At 55.1% G+C, this 21,403-nt stretch overlaps 1 protein-coding gene across 1 annotated transcript in view; it reads right to left on the bottom strand.

Moving 5' to 3' along the window:
• Window positions 1–21,403, bottom strand: part of LOC103762340 (arf-GAP with GTPase, ANK repeat and PH domain-containing protein 3) — a 97,268-nt gene that overhangs the window by 10,868 nt on the left and 64,997 nt on the right. Inside the window, exons 13-14 of the mRNA XM_029957970.1 lie at window positions 6,450–6,623; window positions 1,835–1,996 (exon numbers count right to left, since the gene is read on the bottom strand). Coding sequence (XP_029813830.1) covers window positions 1,835–1,996; window positions 6,450–6,623 — 336 coding nt within the window. The remainder of the gene's footprint in view (window positions 1–1,834; window positions 1,997–6,449; window positions 6,624–21,403) is intronic.

Genomic DNA, 21,403 nt, shown 5'->3' with positions numbered 1-21,403 from the left:
GGGATGCTGCCAAATCGGGAAGGACATGCAGAGTGAGCACATGTCTGAAAAAATACTCCTATGAAATGATGAAAAAACTGGGATGGCTCAAAGACTACAGGCCTGGGCACCCAAGATTTTGATCAGTGGTTAGTCCATATGAATGCTTTGTAAAAGTGTTCCCGAGTTCAATGACCTTTTCCACTACAACACTGCATTCCATTCTGTGTAACTTGAGGTCTCAGCATCTGCACCTCTCCCATGCTGTCAGCTGTGCCAAGCAGCCACAGGACCAGACTCCTCCTCTGCAAGCACTGACACATCAGTCCTGCACTCCTTGATCTTCATTGTGGTAGTTGAGTGCCTTCATGTCCACAACATAAACCCAGATATCACACCCAAGTCAGTTTTGGGACCTTCTTTACAACTCTTTCGTAGAATATTATTAAAGGATGGGACACGGTACTTCAGCACGTGCTTTCTCAAGTTTCACATGTGGGCACAAAGTCATTCTATCCTTTGCTATCTCACTCTTCATACAAAGAACGAGTCTCTTCTTTTGCCAAGCACCGGGCTGAGAACTACAAACCAATTTAGGAAGGGCAGCAATGGATCTGAGGAGGCAACATACACCCAGAGCTAAGAACAAACTGCAGCTACACCATGCTTTGCTAACCATGAAACCAGCGGGTATGACAGACTCAAACAATGCTCAAGGTGCCTCAGCCAAGGTGCCTTCCCCTTGCAGAGGAGAAGCCTGTCCTAGACTTGGGGCATTTCAGATGCAGACAACTACAACAGCAAAGAAAGTACAACAGAGCTGTCCAACTCTGCACATCATCTCTGCAATGTTTCCAAGAGAGGGAACTTGAGGAGAGCAGTTCTGCCATGGGACACCTGGGCTGCTGGGCTGCGGGTGGACCTGTGATGGAGCAGGGTGCCAGGACAGCTGCAGCAGCTTGAGGTACAGACTAACACTTCCTGGTTTGTTTTGCAGCAGTCATTAGCTTCCAACACTTGTACTGAACCCTCCTCCCATCTGAATTACATCCTTGGTTCACTACAAAAGCTTATTGAGTGCTGTGGGACAGGACCACCAAGAATGAAGTAAAATCTCAGACTGAGGATTGCTTTTTCCAGAGGCTAATCACAGATGCAGGCTTTGGAGAAAGTGGCTGCCAGGCTCATCTCTACCTGGACAAATCTGGGTGGCTTTTCCTAGCAGAATGCTTCCCCATGCCTTGCAGCCTCCTGCCAAGCTTTGGGTCCCTCTTCAGCAACCACAATCACCAGAATTTCTCAACACAAAAACCATCAGTACTTTGAGTATCGGCTAAGCAGTGCACATGCCTTCAGCTGGTCACCTGAACTAGATAAGCTTTTCCAGAAGACCTCTGGCTTCAGGCAGGTGCCCAGTGCAGGTCCTTTAAATAATGAAAGTTTGGCCAATTTCCAAAACAGAAATAGGCTCTTGTGGTGCAAAGTGTCTGCACCCATTAACCATGTGGTGTGCTCTCAGGTCTGTGACTACAGTTAGTAATTATTATTACCACTGAGGGTCTGTGCAGGCACGGGCATGACAGTGGTCCTGCCTGCACTGAGCATGAGAAATGGAGGGAAGAGCAGACCAGAAAGGCTGGTTTTTCCCTCCCTCCTTCCTCAGCACAAGCTGCTTGGACAAGGAGTGCTCCGAGCCCCAGGTCTCCATCAAGTCCCACATCAGGAGTGCTCTGAGCCCCAGATCCCTATCAAGACTTGGATAAGGAGCACTCTGAGCCCCAGATCCTCCCCGAACCTCACAGGACCCCTGGATGCCTGGTGCTCCGAGATGGCAGTGCTGCCAGACCCTTCCTACCTTCTGCTGCTGTGCTGGGACCATCAGGCCGAGTCGTCCCTGTGCTCTTTTTCCTGCGATGTTTTTTCCTGTTGGCATGTGGTGACGGAGGCGGCTCCAGCTTCGGGCTGGCAGTACTGGAAATGTTTGGGCTGGAGCTGAGCGAGTCGGCGGTACCATTAGCTGGGGACAAAGAAAAGGCAAGTCATGTACAGCGGGACAGTGACAGTCTGCTCTTTCCAGAGACACCCAGGTGTCCAGGAGTCAGCCCTGGTACTCGCCTGGCCATATGGCCACATGAGACAGGGAAGTAGCCGCTCAGCCCCATGGCACGGGGCCACTCTGACACTACTCCAGCTCAGGGCTGGCAGCAAATTGGGCAGAGTCAGGCTGGATCTGCTCCACACCAGGATCCATGTGGGATGATCACACAGGGGCAGCTCTGGCATCTATGCAGCCGGGACATGCACAGTGGCATCACTGAGGCAGCCTGATGTGCCACCCCCCAGCACGTGTCCCTGTGGGAGCAGCTCAGCATCAGCGTCCTCACGGGGCTGCACCAGGGAAGGGACGGACCCAGGAGGTGCTCTCAGTGCCCCCAGGGCAGATCCAGGCCCCAGGATCCGCAGAGCCTCTGCAGAAGCACTGGCCCCCCAGCACCGCTCTGCCAGACGAGGTGACTGGGGTTGCCACACTCAGGAACCTGAGCATGATGGGCTCAATAGGCTTCCGATACGGAGCTGAAGAAGCTGCATCCCCAGCAGCAACGCACCAAATTTATCCTCAATCATACTGTTCCTTACAATTAATAGCAGAATTAGAAACAATCAGGGAGCTGCCTAATTACTGTCAATTAGAGTGCGCTAATCAAGCTCCGATCACACACACACACGCTGCCGCTGCACTCACCATTAAATGTCAAATTTCATTAGAGACCAGCAACAAAATCAAAAGCCTGACATTCAATTTCAGCAGCACACACAGCGCAGGCTTCCAATCAGCATAAAAATGCAGACTCCGGGGAAGGCAACGAGGCGCAGGAGCCCTCGCTGCACTGTTAACCCTCTCCTAAATCCACTCCTGCCTCTCCAGTGTCCACCCACCCCCAGGGCACAGATGGCAGCTCCTCTGCTTCAGGTAGCTTGCCGTGCTCTCTGCCACAGCCCAGTGTTTCCCATCAAGTCCTGACCCTTCATTTCCATGTTCTGTGGCACCTGGAATTAAGAAAGGAATCACAGCATCACACAAGTTCCAGCAGCGGGACTGTGGGGACCTGCCAAGCCCTTCTCCCACCCCAGCCCAGCCTCTGCTTCCCCAGTTCAGCCTGCTTTGGTCAGACTGGCTCTCTGGGGCTTGATCTGTCTTGACAAATGTCAGCAGTGGGGTGGAGAGGGGAACAGAGGGATACAGAGCAGCACAGAGGGAAAGAGCCCAGGACCTCCCAGGGGTCAGAGGGCAGCCAGTGTCCCACTCACATTGGATGGGAGAGGACGCAGCATTGGATCTATCCCAACTCGGGCTTCTCTTGCACTGACACAGAGTAGTAGGGTGTTTCTGATGCTATTTATCCACAGGGAAATAGCTCACCCTTGACAATTAGGAGAGATAAATCTAATAAAATCAGACTCCAGTTTTATAAATATAAATTACTGATCCTGTTACAGGACTGTGCTTAGAGCAGGTGTGAGGCACCTTCAGCTCCCAGCCGCAAGTCGCAGGGGACCTGAACTTTCTCGTCAGTGGCTACACATGGTGCCTCCAGCCTCCCTCTGCTGCCCACCTGCTCACCAGGATGCCCCCCGGGCCAAACTCTGTGCTGCCAGCACTCTGCCCCCCTCCAGGCTCAGCGAGTGGGGTCGTGCCCTTCTGTGCTCCCAGCAAGCCAGCCGTGAGCCTGGCACCTCCTGATCCCCAAGGGATCATTGCCCTTGTCCCTGCTCTTACTGCCCAGCACCAGAGCTGGGGGCTTCCAGGGCCATGGTGGGATGGGGTTGGGATGGCAACGGGGGGGCAGCATGTGGAATATATACTCCCTCTGCAAGATCAGGTGTTGCTCACTCCCCCTCCTTCCCCAGCAGGGCCAGTGAGCCCCTCTGATCCACCCAAGGACTTCCAGGTCCCTGACTCACCATGGAACCCTCCACAGGCACACCTGGGACCTCCTGGGCTCCATCTCCAAACCAGCCAGTCTTATGGGTGGCTCTGGGACCCCACAGGTGGGTCACAGAGCTCCTCCATAAAGGACAGACATAGAATGTGCTGGAGCACATTTACATGACCGTACATCCCTGTCCATCCCTCTTCTGTGTGCACTCCAGGGTACAAATGGAGCAGGCAGCCTGTCCTCAGGTGTCAGGAGGGCAGCCTACACCCTCGGCATGTGCCCCAAATCTGCTCTGAGCAGAGGAATATTATTCACCTGCCTGGCCATGTAGAGCTGGAAACACAGCAGAGAGCTTGGACCCTGGAAGAGCTGGGGTTCAGATGTGGTGCAGGGACCCCCTCACAGTGCTCAGTCCCTTGGTGGAGGGGTGGTCGTGCTGCTCAGCTCGGCACTCTGTGCCATGTGGAAAGCACTGCCCACCCCCAAATGCCCCCTCTCTTGTGATGCTGAGAATCCACTTCTGCTGTGGCTGTGGGTGACACAGCCCATGGACACAGCTCCGGGACCCCTGGGACCCCTGGGTTGGTGGTCCCTCATGTGCCATAGGCCCTCCAGCACGGCTGGCCCCGTTACATGTCTGTGGAGCACTAACACAGGGTATGGCCAGGCAGGAGTGACCACAGGGTTCGGGGTCCAGCACAGTGTGGCAGGACCCAAGAGTGGACAAACAGCCACCAGCGCTTGGGACACACTGAGCATTGAGCTGACATCTTACCCCTGTGTCATGGGGAGGAGCAGCAGCAGAGAATCACAGAAAGTCTTGGGTTGGAAGGGACCAAAGATCATTCAATCCCATCCCCCTGACATGGGCAGGAACATCTTCCACTAGATCAGGTTGCTCCAAGCCCCGTCCCACCTGGCCTTGAACATTTCCAGGGATAAATCCACCTGCTTTTAGTTTAAAAATGTTATTCCTTGTCCTGCCACAACAGACCCTGCAGCTCAGCTCCCGTTTGTCAGTCTCCAGTTACTGTGAATGGAAGAGGCAGATTGGTCTGGGTGCTTCGAGCATGGACAGCTCCTGCATGGATAGGAGGAGAGTAATGGAGCAGGGGGGGCTGGGGAGGCCGAGGGACAGGATGCAGGAGGATGGGGAGCAGAGGGATGGAGAGCAGGGACTGGATGGCTCTCCTATGACACCCAGGCCAGGCCACGGGAGGCCAATGCACAGCCCCCAGCTCTGCAGTGGGGCCGCTGGGAGGAGGGATAAGACCTGCCACAACAGCTCCTGAGGCGGGAGGGCACTGGGGTAGGGAGCTGCCCTCCACAGGGGCTGTGCCACAGAATTCACCTGTGCCGAGGTGCCTCGTGTGCCGGCCGTGGTGCTGCACGAGGGTGCCAGAGCTGCTGCTGTGCACACCGGGGCACGGAGGCTCCCGCTGCCTGCGCTCACGGCTGCCTCGGGCCGGGCACGGCCTCGCCGGGGACCCTCTCCCGGCAGGGGACGAGGAGCCGCGCCCGTGTCCGGTGCCTCTCGCAAGGCGCTTCCCCGGCGGGGGCTGCCCCGCCGCCCCCCGTGTCCGAGGCGAGGGGCTGCCGGCACATCCCGCTCAGCGCTGCGCCCTTCCGCTCCCCTCGCCCGCGCTGCCCCATCAGCAGTAACAGTCTGATTAATTCGCTTCCAGCAGGGAGCTGATGGGGCCAATGATGGAGCCGCTGCATCAGGCGCGCTGAAATTGATAGTTTTTCACAGTTACAAATGAGGAGCCTCCTCAGCTGCAAATGGCGCCCGCACAGTCGGACTCCGGTAATGATCATAAAGAGGCTCCTTTAAACTGCGAAAGCCCCTGGGAGCGGGCGGGGGGGCGGCTGCCGCGCTAATGAGAACTACAAGGGGCGAGCAGGCATGGAAATGGCTCCTCCACTCTTGATGTGCATTTAACTGCTTTTTTAGTGCGGCGGCAGAGCCAGGAACGAAGGAGTGATGAATGCAGCACAAAAGCATTTATTTTCCAATTCGGCAAAGTGGCTACGTTGGGAAATGTATGAATTATTTTAATTCACTCAACTGTCCTGAAACATCACAGAGAGCGAGTGAGCGTGGGGGGAGGGGGCGGGCCGTGCTCAGTGTGTGCTCCAGAGACAGGAATCACTCCTATTTGTTCAGCTGCCCCAAAATCTGGGAGATGGGGGTGCCGGCAAGGAGCAGAGATAGGGAAAGCAGTAGTTACCCCTGGCATGGTGAGCTGGGAGTGAGGTCAGAGCAGAGAGGTCGGAACCGTCCTGCTGTGGAGCAGCATCCCTTGGCTGGACCTTCTCCATGCCCAGTAGGAGAGCTTCTCCCCTGGCTGGGACACTGCCAGCCCACCTTCCCTAAGGGGGACAGCCCCAGTGAGGCCCAGAGGCTGTGTGTGACACCCATGAGCAAACTCCAGACTTGCAGCCACGGGGCAGAGCTCAGGACTGCCCCATTGATGAAATGAGCCCCCACTTGCCACAGGTAAGGGGAGAGGGGCCAGAAGGGCTACTCACAGGGGTTGGGGCAGCTGCCGGGGATAGCCACAGCCTCGTTCCACTGGTCTGCGCTGGACACGGAGTAGGAGCGCTGGTGCATCCCATCTGGCTTGGAGCTGAAGCCCACCAGGTTGATGCCGCTGATGGAGCGCTCGGAGTGCAAGGACGTGCTGCTGGTCGAGTGGGGAGCACCTGCAAGAGAGACACGAACTGAGCGCAGCCCCACTGCTGCCCCGAAGCACGGTGGGAGAAGGCACAGTGTCCCATACCTGATGCCACATTCGTCCAGTGGCCCTGCATAAGGACAGGCTCTCTGTCTCTCCTCTCCCAAGGGGTGCTGGTGCATCACCCCAAGGGTGCTGAGAGATGAGCCCAGTGCACCCCACTTCCCAGAGGGACCCCAGTTGGTGGGTTTCAGGCAGCACCCCAGGATGCACAGCTGGGGATCCTGGCACACAGCTTTCCCACAGCTGGAGTTCATGTCTGCTCATGATTTTCACTACTGCCTCCAGCACCTCGGCAAACCCAAACCCACTCCATGGCCACCATGCCCACCCTCATTCCTCAACTTCACTCTCTGTGTGTCCTTGGCAGTAAAATCCAGCCATGCAGGAGGCACTGGGAGAGAGTGGGCAACCAAACAGAGGGTGTCAAAGGGACAAGCAGGGGAACAGACATCTGTAAGATGGGAACAGCAGGTGGAAATGCTTCTTCCCACTCGCTGGAAACCCCTGTGACTGTGCCCAGGAACCTGAACCCCTGAGAGAGGGGTGTTTTTAGGACCAGAGGCTGTCACAGAGGACAAGATCACTCAGTGATTCAAAACAGGTCAAGTGTTTCTGGATTACAAGAACACCCAAAATTTTGAGAACAGCAAACAGGGCAGTTCTGACAGGGAGCACACATCATCCTGTTCAGTCTGCAGGCAATCTGCCATGGAGGAAAACACTGCCTTGAGGGACCCCACTGCACCTCCCCACTGCCAGCCCCTTCCTGTGCTTCCCTCAGGGCATTCAGCTCCAGCCACTGCAGAGGACGTGCCCTGGGAGCCCAGGGTGGAGCAAAGGGGCACCTTTCCTACTCAGAAGATACAGTCTCCTCCTTCCAAACCGGAGGCACAGATGCTGAGCTGGGATTCCCAGCTGGGATTCCCATTGCAGCCCACCCGGCCATGGCCAGGGCAGGGCCGTGGAATGGCTCCGTGCACCGCACACCACAGCTCCAGCCCCGGCACACCGACCCCTCCACGGCCACGGCAAAGCCGGGCTACGAGCCATGATGAGGAACTGAGCCCCGGGTTCAGTGGGACTGCTGTGGCAGTGGGAACCTTCCACAGAACAAATGGACACCTGTAGGAGTGGGTCCCCAGCAAAAGCTGCTACAGCCAGGGCAGTTCATCTGTGTGAAACCAGCCCCACTTGGCTCTTGTGGATCCCAGCACGGCTGAGGTGGAAGGAAGGTCTGGCATCATCCCGTCCAGCTCCAGCTCATGCAAGACCCCCCCCAGCCAGCAGCCCTAGACTGTCTGACAGGTTTGGAGCATCTCTGATGAGGCAGATGGCACAACCTCCCCGGGCAACCTTTCTCTGTGCTGGCCACCCTTCACGAAGAGCAGAGACCCATAAAATCCCACGGGGAGCCCCAAAGTTTGTACATAAATGTACATTTCTGTTCCTGCTGTTTCCATGAAAACCCAAGGGATGCTGTTCAGATGCTGCTGGTACCTGGGCACAGCTGGGGCTGCCACATGCCTGACAGGACAGCTCAAGAGCCCAAATCTCCCCTCCAGAGAACAGAGGGGTGATGTGGCCACCAGCCCTGCACCAGGCATGTCTGCCACCCACCATCATCATCATCATCATCATTACCACCCCTCATTCATCGCCAGCATGGCAGGTGCCTCCCACCCTCCTCTTCCCTGTACCAACCCTGTACCAAAAATCCCCTTTCCCTGCTTTGTTGTGCAGGGATCACCTGTGAGCCTTGGCTGCAGATCCTGCCTGCCAGCAGTGCTGACACGGGGCTCACCGGGACACAGTGCTCTGCACCTTGACCTGCCAGGACCCTGCACCCTGAGCTGCCAGGACCCTCACCCCAAGCTGCCAGGGCCTCAGCACCCTGCACCCTGAGCTGCCAGGACCCTGCAGTGCCCCTGTCTCGCTGCCTCCAGCCCGGCTGCTGCATGCTTCCCCCTCCCTCCCCTTGTTCAGCACCACAGAAACACGTGTAAAACCATGACACTGACTTTGCCTCTAATTAGCCCTTAATTTACAAGACACACTCGGAAGGGTAATTAGCTGGCGCTCTGCTCCTGACTGCTGCATCCATCTCCTCTCGCCTCCTCGTGGGAGGGAGCCTGCTGCCACTGGAGCAGGGACAATGCTGCTCTCCCCAGACCGGGATGAGCTGGGTCCTGGGACAGGACTGGATGGGATTGGATGAGAATAGGTTGTCCAGCACTCAGGCAGTGCCCGCCAGCCCCAAGCCCCCAAGCAAACAAACAGCCCGTGTCCGCAGAGGAGAGGAAGGTGAAGAGAGGAGAACAGAGGGGCTGGGAGAAGCTGCTTCCTCAGAGGGGAAAGTCCTGCAGGGCTCCAGGGAGCCCAGATCTTCACTCTGCACCCCCACTCAGCCATGCTGGGAGCCCCAGTCTGCCAGGATGTGCCCATCCAACACTCCGAGGAGGAGCAGTGCAGGCTGCCACGAGCACCCAAAATTCCATTTTGAACGAAGGAACAGTCTCCATCAGCCTCTCCAGCCCCTCCAAGCTCCTGACACCTCATTCTCACTGCCTGGAGTCACCCAGCTGTGGGGGAACTCCCCCACAGCCCATCCACTCACTCAGCTCACGGACCTTGCCCCGCTCAACTCCGGCGTGTTCCAGGGAGCTCCTGGGTGGTCCCAGCAAGGTCAGAGCTCTCAGGAATTGTGTCCCTTTGGAAGCAACACCCTGGCAGCTGCTGGATATGTCCCCTGTAAATTGGGCAAGCCAAGTGACAGGTGAATAGACAGCTACATGTAAATACTATCTGTCCCTGAGCCAACACCTCCAGGGGCCGAAACCCCAACCTGCTAACAGCCCCTCAAGTCCCTCCCCAGTCACTGTTTCCTCAACCCCCCAAGAGACTCACGTGGTCACATCGGTGTGACCCAAGGCTCCATGATGTCTTTTCAGTACAGCCCAACTGATGGATGTGGCAGTGGATGGAAAAAGACCTGAAACCAGAATGGCCTCTTCCCAGGCGTGACACGTGGCAGCCCGGACCCTTCGGTGAAATACCTGGATCAGAGCAAACTGGGAATTCTTCGTTAAGGTGTGGCTGCCCAGGGAACAGGATAAAGGTGAGTGAGCCAAAGGGGCACCATCAGCTGGGAAGGAGATCATTTGCAGAGTCACTTAAAGATCTTTTTAGGGTCTCTTTAATATTTTCAAGAGAAATTTGGCAAAATAATGCAAAGGGTCTGGTGAAATTTCCTGGTGACATTATGCTGGTGCTGCTTCCAGGCCCTTACAGCACGGGGGAACCCAGCTTCGGTATGGGGAATGGGCTATGCTGAATTTTAAAGAGGCACCAGCTGAAAGCAGTTTGGGGATCCCCCTGGGTTTATGGCCAAGGACAGGACAGGTCTTTCCTCTGGAGTGCCAGGCCCTGCTCCAGCACAGGCAGAAGGACACTGCTGCTGCACCACGGGGCAGAAGGACTGTCAGCATGTGGCATGAGATGGTGGTAGAGGTGCTCCAGGATGGGGTGAGGACACCCTGCCATGGAGCAAACCCTGTTTGCTCTGGTACTGTAGAGGCTAGTAGCACAGTACAGGTTAATGCTATTGACCCTCTGCCAAACGGTGTCCCGAGGAGTCATCAGTCACCGCTGCCCCTTAACCAAAATTTTAGGGCATTTGTTGCCAACTGGCTGCCATTTATTTCAAATAAGAACCAGGATTACTGCGTGTCACCTTAGTGTACTGCTCTGCTGGTGCCCGCAGCCAAGCATGTCTCAAAGACTCCCCAAAAGCCATTGGGACCCCAATACATGGAGCTGGATGGGAACCCACTTCCAGCTGGTGGGAAACTCCTCCACTCTCAGAAACCAACCGGTTCCTGGGGGGAGGTGAGAGCCAAGGAGCCTGGTAGAGCTGCCTGTCTGTAAGATCCCTGCTGGGGAGGACATAACTCACCCCTCCCTGCCAACGGGCTGGCAGCTGACATGGCACAAACACAGCTGTCCTGGGAGCCCCTGTGGCTGCTGTGCTCTGGAGCCAGGAGTCTCTGTGAGGCTGGCTTTCTGAAGGAAGCACTGCATGCTGTTACTGGGACATCGGCAGGTCCTTCCTCATGAACAGTTCCCACTGGTAATAAGGCCAAAACACGTGGGGTGGCTCCCAGGAGCGCTGGGATGGAGATGTGTGATTTGAAAGACATCAACCTCCACGTTTTGCTCAGGAGCTGACCACCAAGCCAAGCACCCATACAGTCCCCAGGCATGAGGGGGAATGTTCCGGGGCGACAGATGGACAGATGTCCTTCCCAGCTCTGCCAACAGCGAGTGTCTGTGTGGAATCACTGATCCAAACCGTGGGTGACTGAGGTTTCCCAGCCCAGCTCCACAGCAGGGCCATCAGGATCTGGCAGCTTGCACACAGCGGGAGCCATTGCCATGCACTGGGCCTCACAGCTGCTCTGACACAAAGAATCTCCCTCCTCTCAGTGCTGCCTTTGGAGAGCATGGTTTTGGACATCTGCATGTGCTAAGTGACTCTGTGACACCCCAGCTCCCACCAAAGCTGACCCATGGTGGGTACAAACTGCCAGGACAAACAGCCCTGTGTGGTGCCGATGCCTCTGAGAGGACCGAGAGCCTGGGCTGGCCATGACACCTCCCGTCTCCCAGCCAAAGATCTGGAGCACACGAGATAAGCCAGGGCTTCTCCAGCCCACACCCCAACTCACCTCTGGTTCAGATGGCAGATGACCCCACGTACAGAGCTACAAGACCCAGCAAACCGGAGAAACCTGGGAACAGTGACGCTGCCCCCACAGTCCTGCACCGAGAGCACATCACCAGCCTGGAAACCGCAGGCAGCCACAGCTCCTCTGTCCTCTCCAGCATGACCTCTGCCCACGCCAAGCCCCCACACAGAGCCCTGAAGCCAGCTGAGGCACCCCATGTCCACCCGCCGAGCAGCTCCATGGCCAAGGAAGGGAGGCTGGAGCTGTGTAGGGAAGAGGTGGATCCACTGGGAGAGTGATGACATGCCTGGATTGGGAGCCAGGAGCAGCCAAAGGAGCCCTTGGACTGCCTGAGCTTTGCTGCTCAGCACTAAGTCACACCACAGGTCTGCCTGCAAGTCAAGCCTTCCTGAGTAAGGATGGATCTGTCAGAAAATCTGATCCCAACTCAAATATTGCCGGTGCCAGAGAGATCACTGCCGCTCTGGGTAAGTGGTTCCAGTGGTTAACTGCCTTCACTGCTGAAATCTGGGCCTTATTTCTGGTCTGAGTTGTCTTCCTCCTGTCACCATCACTGGATCTTGGTACCTTTTATCTGATAAAGAGCTCTCTCCAAATTTCTCTTCCTATACAGGTACTTACAGATGGTGTTGAAATTATCTCTTAACCTTTTCTCCAATAAACTAAACAAATTGAGCTCCTCAAATCTTTCTCTACAAGGTGTTCTGGGAGCAGTTCCTGGTTTTTACAGCCCTTTCCAGTCCATCATTTTCCTTCTTATACTGTGGACACAGAAATCCGTGAACCTGAGCCCTCTGGAAGTCCTCTCCAGTCCCAAACTGACTGTCACCATCCACACATCAAAAAGACCTTAACAACACCTTCTAGAATTCCTGAATTAAATAATTCAGCCTTGCTGATTCCAACATGTCCACATCTCCTACCTGCTGTTTAATTCGCTGCCTAATTACAGATGGAATATGAAGAATTCATCATTCTGTGCTGAGATACATCATCTTGCCTTTCCCAGACACCAACACAAGTGTTCACTGAGCACTTCACTTTTTTTCCTTATTAGCCATTCTACTATTCCCATACAGTAATGAAGGAATGCTGGGGTTAGGATTTGTTAGCTCCTAATAAACTTGAAAAAACCCTTTTCACTGTTTGTAACTCTGCTGGTTCCTGTTCAGCCTATTCTGACAGACTCGGGCAAACATCCCCAAACTGGGAAGCTCTCCATGGGGCAGGCAGTGTCGGTGTCTCCATCAGCTGGGACACTCCTGTCCCCAGGGAGGAGGTGCTAGGGGTTCTCCCCAGCAGCTGCACTGTGCTGGTGCTCTTACCTCACTGGTGACTTTGTTCCTCAGTTCCTCATCACCATCATTTACCAAATGCATTTAACTTCCTCCCCAGAGCCGGCAGGCACGGAGCCTGGTGCAGAGCCATGAGCCCAGAACAAACTGACACAACCCTTTGTGTGGCCACAGCCACAGCGAGTCTGGGAACGCCAGGACCTGGAATGCTTCCCACAAAGCCAGGAGGGTCACTTTGAGGGCTGCTCACAATTAATCACTCACGGCGGATGTTGGGCCGGGAGCACTGGCACAGGGCTGAATGGCAGTGGGAGCCTTGCCGTGGCTCCAGCTGGCTGTGCTGGGCCACATTGGTGCCACCAGCCTCTGACTGGTGCAGCTTCCAGCTCCTGCTCAGCACTTATCCATTACTTTATCATGTTGCTGTTAATTTTATCACTTTTTACACACACACAGACACAGCTGCACAAGCCACAGCAGCACCACGCAGGCAGCTCCCTCTGCCTGTCCCTGTCCCTTCTACCAGGACACAGAGTGAACAGTTCACGTCTCCTCTCAACCCTGACTGACATGTTTTTAAGCAGTGAAACCTTCCTTTTCATTTTAACCTTTTGGTACCCAGTAAGATATTCTTTAAACACTTCTAATTACGCTTTACTTCCCCCCCCAACCCCTTCTGTTTAAGTTCCTTCTCCCTAAAGATCTGGCATGTAATTGCTTCCAGCTTGGTGAAATTGTCTCAGATGCATTTTTGTGTGCATGTGTCTGTGCATGTGTGTGTTTAATACTCTATTTCTGATTGAATTTTACTCTGCCTGAACACCAGCACAACGCACTCAGGTTACTTTTACCTAAGCCAGTACCGAATTTGGTTTGGTGACTCATTACCCTCATCAGCTGAGATGGGGTAATGGTGGCATTCCCCGTGGAGCTGCCCTGCTGTTTGGAACCAGGCTTCAGAAGGTCCAAGGAAGCTCTACTGCAACTTGGCAAAGCCCTTCAGTGACTTTCACCACAATGTCATTCACACTCCAACACCTCAGAAGTGTTTCTGATGCACCCAAATTGAGGTGCTGGGAATAAGCAGTGGGAGCAGACGAAGGAAGCACGGTCTATGTCCCAGATCACTCTCCTCGTCTGTTACTGTGACCAAAGGTGTCACTTACAGTCCTTGCAGAAACTTAGAAAAGTAAGCTGCAGAAACTTGGAAAAGTAAGTTGCAGAAAATGTACAAGTAATGCTGTATAACACACCACCCAGAACAGCTCCTGTGCAGCTGGACAGTCCCCATGAGATCCCTGCAATGGTGGAGGGAGATGGATGCTCATGATTGGCAGCACTGACACAGATCCCCATTTGCATGTACAGGCAGAGCAGGAATTCAGGTCTGAGACAGAACTACAGGAGGGAAGGAAGCAGAGCCAGAACCTTCTGGGCTTGCTGTGGAGTGTGGGCCAGGACCAGAACTGCAGTGACTGATGGAGAACAGCCCCTGCCCCCAGCTCCTAAGTGTAGATGGGAAAGGGCTGTTCGAGGATGCTGGCATTGTATTTTCCTACATAACTCCTGTTTCTAAAGCCATTCACTCACATCATGCTTCATCCACTCCTGCCTGCTTTGCCCGTGAAGGCTGCCGGGCACAGGGCAGCACAGCCTCCCAGGGTGCACAATTCCGAGGGGACAGAGCAAGCCCTGCTCTGCCTGGAGAACAGGAGGGCTCTGTCCTTCGCCTGCTAGTGATGGGTTTTTGCACCTTCCTCTGGGGCACCTCCCTGTCCAGCAGAGCACAGATCCCAGGCACTGCCGATGGCAGACGCGGGTCTGGACGGACTCACTGCTGGAGCAGCTGCCTGCACTCGGGGATGAGCTGGGCTATGAGACAGCAAAGGACAGGAGTCTGTGGCCTGCAGCAAGTTGCTCCCCGGCTCCTCTCCCTCCTGCAGCAAAAACCTGGGCTGTATGGAGGAGAAAACTTGGTTTGCTGGAGAAGGTCCTCAGTCCACCTTGGAGAACACCGGCTGCCCCTCTGGCCCTGCCCTTCCTGGCAGTGCTGGGCAAGTTATTTACACTGAGATTTTCACAGGTGGCCACAAATTACACCCTCGTTGCTTTTGCAGGTGCCTTGTGCAAGGCACCCTGAGCCAGATGTTCTGGAATGCAGGATGCTGAGAGCTACAGCCGCAGCCACAGGGCCTGGCTGGCTGCCCCATGCCCACCTGGCTGCCCCGTGCCCACCTGGCTGCCCTGTGCCCACCTGTGCCCACCTGGCTGCCCTGTGCCCACCTGGCTGCCTCTGTCACCTCCACTGGCCCTGGGAAGGGCTCTGATTGCCACGGCGCTCTGTTGCCTTGTGCTCCTCTCTCCCTGCTCCTCTCCTCCATCCCTTCTCCGAGGCTTTCTCCCTGCTTAGCCCTGCACTGCACGGCTCCTTTAGTGTTCTGGCAAGGAATAAGTGTATCAAGTCCCAGTAATTATCTCTAATTAGGGTTAGTGATTATACTGTTGGGTCGGAGAAAATCAATCTCTGGTTTCCCATCAGGAAGGGCAGGGAGAGCTGGGGTGGGGAGGGAGGAAGCACTGGCAGCTCTCTCCGTGCTCTGATCCCTCCCATGAGCCTCTCCCTGCCCACACGACTCCAGTGCTCCCAGTTACAGGAACAGGAGCTGTGTGGGGGCTTTGCCTGAGCCGTGGCTGCCAGGGCACAGCCTGGCTCTGTTGCTGGTTGGGACGAGGTGGGGCAGAGCAGAGTCAGGGCCCAGCACGGTCGGATGCTCCCACACCCACGGGGCAGGATGGGGGTGCTTCCCGTGGGGCCGTGGGGGTTGTGCCCCGTGGGGAGGCACAGTGCAGCACGATGGAGACACAAAGGCTCCCCTGAAGGGCAGAGTGGAGCAGAGACCTGAGGAGGTCCTACATGTCCTCTAGGCACAGGATTCGCCCAGTGATGGGGCAGAGACATCTTCCACTAGACCAGGATGCTCCAAGCCCCATCCAACCCAGCCTTGGACACTTCCAGAGATGGGGCAGCCACAGCTCATGAGTGTCAGCAACAGAAAGGGCCTCAGGGGCCTCAGAGCAGAGTGTTTGCTTTGGGGGCATGGGATCCAACCAACACAATGCTGAAAAATCCCCAAAACTACTATTCCAGTCACTTATACCAACCCTTGCCTAACAACATGTTCCTCCTGCTCCAAGTGCCTGGGACAGACTGAGCTCTGAATGACTAGAGTGGTGAAAAGAGCTAAAAAAAGGCCAAGTTCATGAGAAAGAAAAAGCAATTCCTGGGCTCCAGACTGGGGGCACAGAGTTAGTGGATACTTTCGGTACTTTTGGCTTCATCTTCTCTTTGCCTCCTCAGTTTTCCTTCTTTAGAAAGAAATCATAACATCTGAGATAACCAGGTTACAATGCTTGGAAATATGACATTCATCCTAACTCTACCATAACCTAGCAAATAAAACCTCGAGCTGATCCAGCAGAATCTCAGCCCTCCAAGCTTCTGTCCAGCACCAGAACCAGGCACCAAAGATTGCTGGTCCTGTCCTGTCTTGTGTCATCCTGCCTGGCTCCCTCCACACTCCTCCTCTCCCCATTGAGTCCTGACAATTTCAATGCAAACCCTTGAACCAACAGCTCCAGCCTCACATTTCAATTCATCCTCCTCCTTCAGACACTCAGATAAACATTCATAAGAGGTTACCATATGAATGTAATGGTGAATGTATAATATTTATAATATACACATGAATTTCAGTATTTTATACATGATTCATGATGCAAGATATTAATTACAGATAAATTTTAGTAAATCTCTCATCTTGGCTCCATCTTCAGACTACAAACAACCCTTTAACACATCACTGGGAAGGGTAGACGTCCCACACCGAAGAACAGACAGATCCTCAACCTCTTCCTTTCTGTTCAGCATCCCCATGTCCGAGTTACAGAATCCCAGACTGGTTTGGGTCAAAGAGACCTTAAAGATCATCCAGTTCCACCCCCTGCCCTGGCCCTTGGTTGAACAGTAGTGGTAATGTTGGACTTTTCCAATTGGACTCCACAGAAAGCTGAAATCATGGCTGGAGGGAGGGATGGTGTGTCCCCACACCCATCACTGAACGAGCTGTGCAGGGGCACTGCTCCCAGCCTGGTCCTGAGAAGCCCCTCAGGCTGAGAGGTAGCACTGGGGGCCCTGCTCTGGCTTTCATTCTGCTGCCCAGCTCCCAGGGACCACAATCCAGGGCAGAGTGGCACAGGATCCTCCCTCCAAGTGGGACACATCGAAATGATGTGCAGCAGCCATGGATTTAAGAGCAGATGCCACATCATTCAGGTAACAGAACAGCCACAGCACTATGGGCAAATCCAGGGGGCAGAAAAATCCATCCAGCTTTCCCTACAAAGCATCGAGCACATGTAACTTGGGAAGTCCCCAGGGCAGGGTGACACGAGCTGCTCCAGCACCCACAGGCAATTTGCCGGCAGGAAAAGCAACTTTGTTCCAGAGGTGCGAGCTGAGCTTTCCCTCCTCAGTCCCCAAATTCCCTGCTCTGACCCGACGAAACTGTTGCACAACCAGGCATGAGCTGATCCAGGAGCATCCTGTCTGCCATGACCTGCGCCACCCTGCTCTCACCGCTCTTCTTCCCTCAATGTCATTGTCCCCCACGGCGAGCAGTGGTGTGCCAGGGAAACAGGTTTTCCCTTTTCTTTGTTAATTCTTCCCTCATTACATTTGAAATTCCACAATCAGTGTGCACTGTAATTGTCGAATTTGATGCTAATGATTAATGAATTAAACATGGATCCATCAATTAGTCCTCGGAGAATAATTCTGCATAAAGCAGCGGATAATGTAATTACAGTAACAAAGATAATGAGATGTTAACATCGACGGAGCCCGACGTGACATGATCACAGCAGGCTCAGCAACCCCGGCCTGGGGGAGCCAATCCCTCACTCTGCAGAGGCAGAGCATCGGGGGGCACGGGCCTGGCAGAGGGGGGGTCTGCCACTGCAGTGCTCCCCCAGCACTGGCACCAGCACCGCGCTCTCCTCCTGCCTGCCCGGTGCAGATGCTCCTGGCCATCCGCTCCAGGAGCCACAGTGGAGCTGCCTGGCAAATGAACCCAGCAAAGATCCCGAGCTGCCTGGACAGCCAGCACCACCCCTGCCATCCCGATGTTTGGGAGCGGCTGAGACCAGTGCAGGCTCTCTCCCACCACCACACACGGCACACGGGGCCAGAGACAGGCACCGTGCCACACGCCAGGAACTCCCCTGCCCATGCTGTGCAGATGAGAGTCGGTGCCAGCACACCGAATTTGGCCCTGGGACAGACAGACCCTCGTCACCTCAGAGCAAACACAAGCATCAGCCAAGCCCTGCACCCCAAACAGTGGTTCCCACCACTACCTGCTCCAGAAAACGCTCTCCGTGGGCTGCAGGAGCGGTGCTGCAGGAGGAGAAGGAAGAGGAGGAGGGCTCACACCCCACCAGCCCCGACACACATCAGACCATCTGGACTGTTCCCTGGGGTGAAGGGAACCAAGCAGCATCAGCCCCTTGCAGCTCCTTCCCCACCTAAAACCTTCCAGAGCTTGAGCTCACACCCCTGCACTGAGTCCAACCAGCCCATCCTGCTTGGCCCCCCCAGCACCGGGGATGCTGCTGCCACCTCTGCTCTCCTGCACCACTCAGCAGCACATCCCATGGGAGGATCACAGTCCTCAGAGAGCTGGACAGTCCCTCAGGAGCCCCCAGAACTGGACAGAGCTTTTCCCTTTAGCCTGCTCCCCTCACACTGTGCTATCAGGAACTGCCTCCAGTCACTGCCTGCAAGCACAACCATCTCGGTCGGCACTGCTGCAGACTCTTCCTTTACTTCACTTCCCACTCCAAGGCAGGTTTCCCAGTGTTCACCTCCTTGGCATCCTCTGCCATCATTTAGCTGCGATACAGTGCCAGGGAGCGCCTCATGTGCTCCGTGCATGGCCATGTTAAGTGCCACGTATGTACCTGCACAGGTGTCGTGGACCACGGTCTCAGGACCTTCCTGCCCCTCTCCCCTTTGCTAACACTTTGGAGCAGGTCCCTACAAACCCCTGTGGAGCAGGACCGCAGGGCACAGCGGGGCTGAGGCCAGGCTCTCGTGCTGACTGACACTGTCCATAGTTTTCTTGTGCTGCCATCTGTTCTCCCCCACTAAAGTCGCTTTGCATCCTGTCTGCACTTGGATATGAGCTGCCCTCATTCCCCAAGCCAGAAACATGTGCTGAGCACAATGAAGAGTAGCACGAGGGTGGGTGAGCCTGCTGAACACGGCAAGGATGTACCTGCTGAGCCCTGAGGAAGAGGGCAAGAGAAGCAACATTCCATCGGGAAGAGGAGCACCAGGGATCTGAAGGAGACACCTGACCCAGCACTGGCACACCTGCAGTGAATACCTGTTACCAGGCCACAGCACCTGAGAGCTCAGGCAGGAGATCTGCTTGTCCCTTTCCCACCCTCTCTAGCCCAACACTCCAGTTCCTCCTGCCATGGGCAGGGACATCCCAGCCCTGAACACTTCTAGGGATGGGGCAGCCACAACTTCTCTGGGCAACCTGTGCCAGGGCCTCCCCATCCTCACAGCCAGGAATTCCTTCCCAATATCCCACCTAACCCTGCCCTCTGGCAGTGGGAAGCCATTCCCTGTGTCCTGTCCCTCCATGCCTTGTCCCCAGTCCCTCTCCAGCTCTCCTGGAGCCCCTTTAGGCCCTGCCAGGGGCTCTCAGCTCTCCCTGGAGCCTTCTCTTCTCCAGGGGAACCCCCCCAGCTCTCCCAGCCTGGCTCCAGAGCAGAGGGGCTCCAGTCCTCAGAGTATCTCCAGGGCCTCCTCTGGACAGTAGGAACTTATCCAATCTAAAATAAAGCTAAGCCTGACCACAGTAAAGTCGCCTTCTTTAATGGTTTAAATACCAGGGCACAATCATGACTGAGCTCAGAGTCCCTGCAGGTTTCACAAACACAAGCTCCTTCCTCATTCCTACTGTATTTAGCTCAGAGTTGGCTGTACCAGGCATTATTCTGAATCCTCACCAGAGTGCTGCATCTGTGTATTTCATCCACATATAGGGCAGGGTAAGACTTTAAATTTTTTCTCTGTCTCCCCTCTATGTCCCTGGTTTTTCCTTGCCCCAAGTAAGGACTGTGTGTGTGGTGGACATCAGCCAGCACACTCACTTACCTTGGCAGAGCTCAGGTCACAGAGGAACCACAAACACATGTTCTGCACTCTAACCACAGGCCACCTGGGATTGCCCAGTGGCTCCTGGGGCAAGACAGCAAATCCCTCAGGTCTCCAAAGCTCATGTCCTCAGAAGATTAACTTGTGACTGGCAGAGAACTGCAAACTTTCAGGTGCTTCCTCTCCAGTGCCCAAAGCATGTGTCAGATGAGAGATGTCCAGTGGACCCATCCCATCCCCAGCTTCAAAGTAACAGCCCCATCCTCAGCTCCAAAGGTGGCAAAACTGTAAGGTCACTGCTGATTTGAAGCTGGACAGATTCTCCACCAAATCCAGCCCTAGGCATTGCACAGGCATATGAGCATGTCACGTCTGAGGGTTTGTGTCACTTGGTGACTGCATCTGCTGCAGCTGGGCTTGGAGGCATTAGAGCAAGTTGAAAAAATTCCTCAGAAAGCCCTTTACTGATTGTGTACCAGGAGAAAAACCTTTGTGACATGGCAGACACACACTGGGCCAGGACAGGACACTCACATCTGGTCACAGCTGCTGTTCTAGTGCTGATCTCCATGTGGACACACCCGCTCTGGGCAGACCATGGCACTGCTCTGCTCAGGGCCCAAGGCAGGACAGTGAACAGGGGATCCCAAATCCACAGATCCTACCCTGAAAGGACGATTGTAGCAGCAGGTTCCATCCCTTGCACACACACACACACAGTGACACCCACAAGCTGGAGTAAAGTACATCTCATGAAAAGGGAACTGATCTCATTCCAGAGGCTTCAGGCACTGCTAAGTCCACTCACTCTCCAGATAAACTATCCCAAAATTAATTACTCTCCCTGCTAGGAAACTGCATCTCCTCTCGTGTAAACTGCTCTAGCTCCAGCCCCCATGCACTGTGCCTGCTCCAGCACTGTCCCCAGACCAAACAGCCTCATGCCATGCTTGCTCCTCCTGCAGCATCAGTAATCCAGGCACATCCCAACCTGCCCCTGCCAGCCCAACAGGACTGAGAGGGCTGCTGGGAGCAGGACATGGGGTTACATGAACAGTTGGTTTGACATCAGCATAAGCTCTTTTGTGGTTTGAATCCCCCCCAGCTCCGATATCTCCGCTAAGTGAGAACTCAGCCAAGGCGCCCCGGACACGCTGGTGAAGGAGTGTCCCTGTCCAGAGGCAGGAACTGTCCCCTCGCTGGGGCACGCTGAGGGTGTGGGGTGGTGAAGTGACAGTGTACAGTGGAGAGTTGTGGCAGGAAAGAGGCAGAGCTGCACACCCCCAGTCAGAACACACGGTTTATCTGGTCCACAGATGAGTTCTGACTCGACAGGAACAGCAGTTTGGGTTCAAAAAGGCTCGTTATTCCTCCCTTGGCACTGTGTGAGCACAGAGATGTTACCATGCCCCATCCCTTGTGTGTGTGCAATGCCAAGGATCCCACCAGCTCCCAGCACTCGGCCCAGCTGCACCCA

Source organism: Manacus vitellinus, unplaced genomic scaffold (assembly GCF_001715985.3).
Source record: "Manacus vitellinus isolate BGI_N305 unplaced genomic scaffold, ASM171598v3 scaffold_130_pilon, whole genome shotgun sequence".
NCBI lineage: Eukaryota > Metazoa > Chordata > Aves > Passeriformes > Pipridae > Manacus > Manacus vitellinus.
The sequence above is the reverse complement of the archived record's forward strand: the minus strand, read 5'-3'. Positions and strand labels throughout refer to the sequence as shown.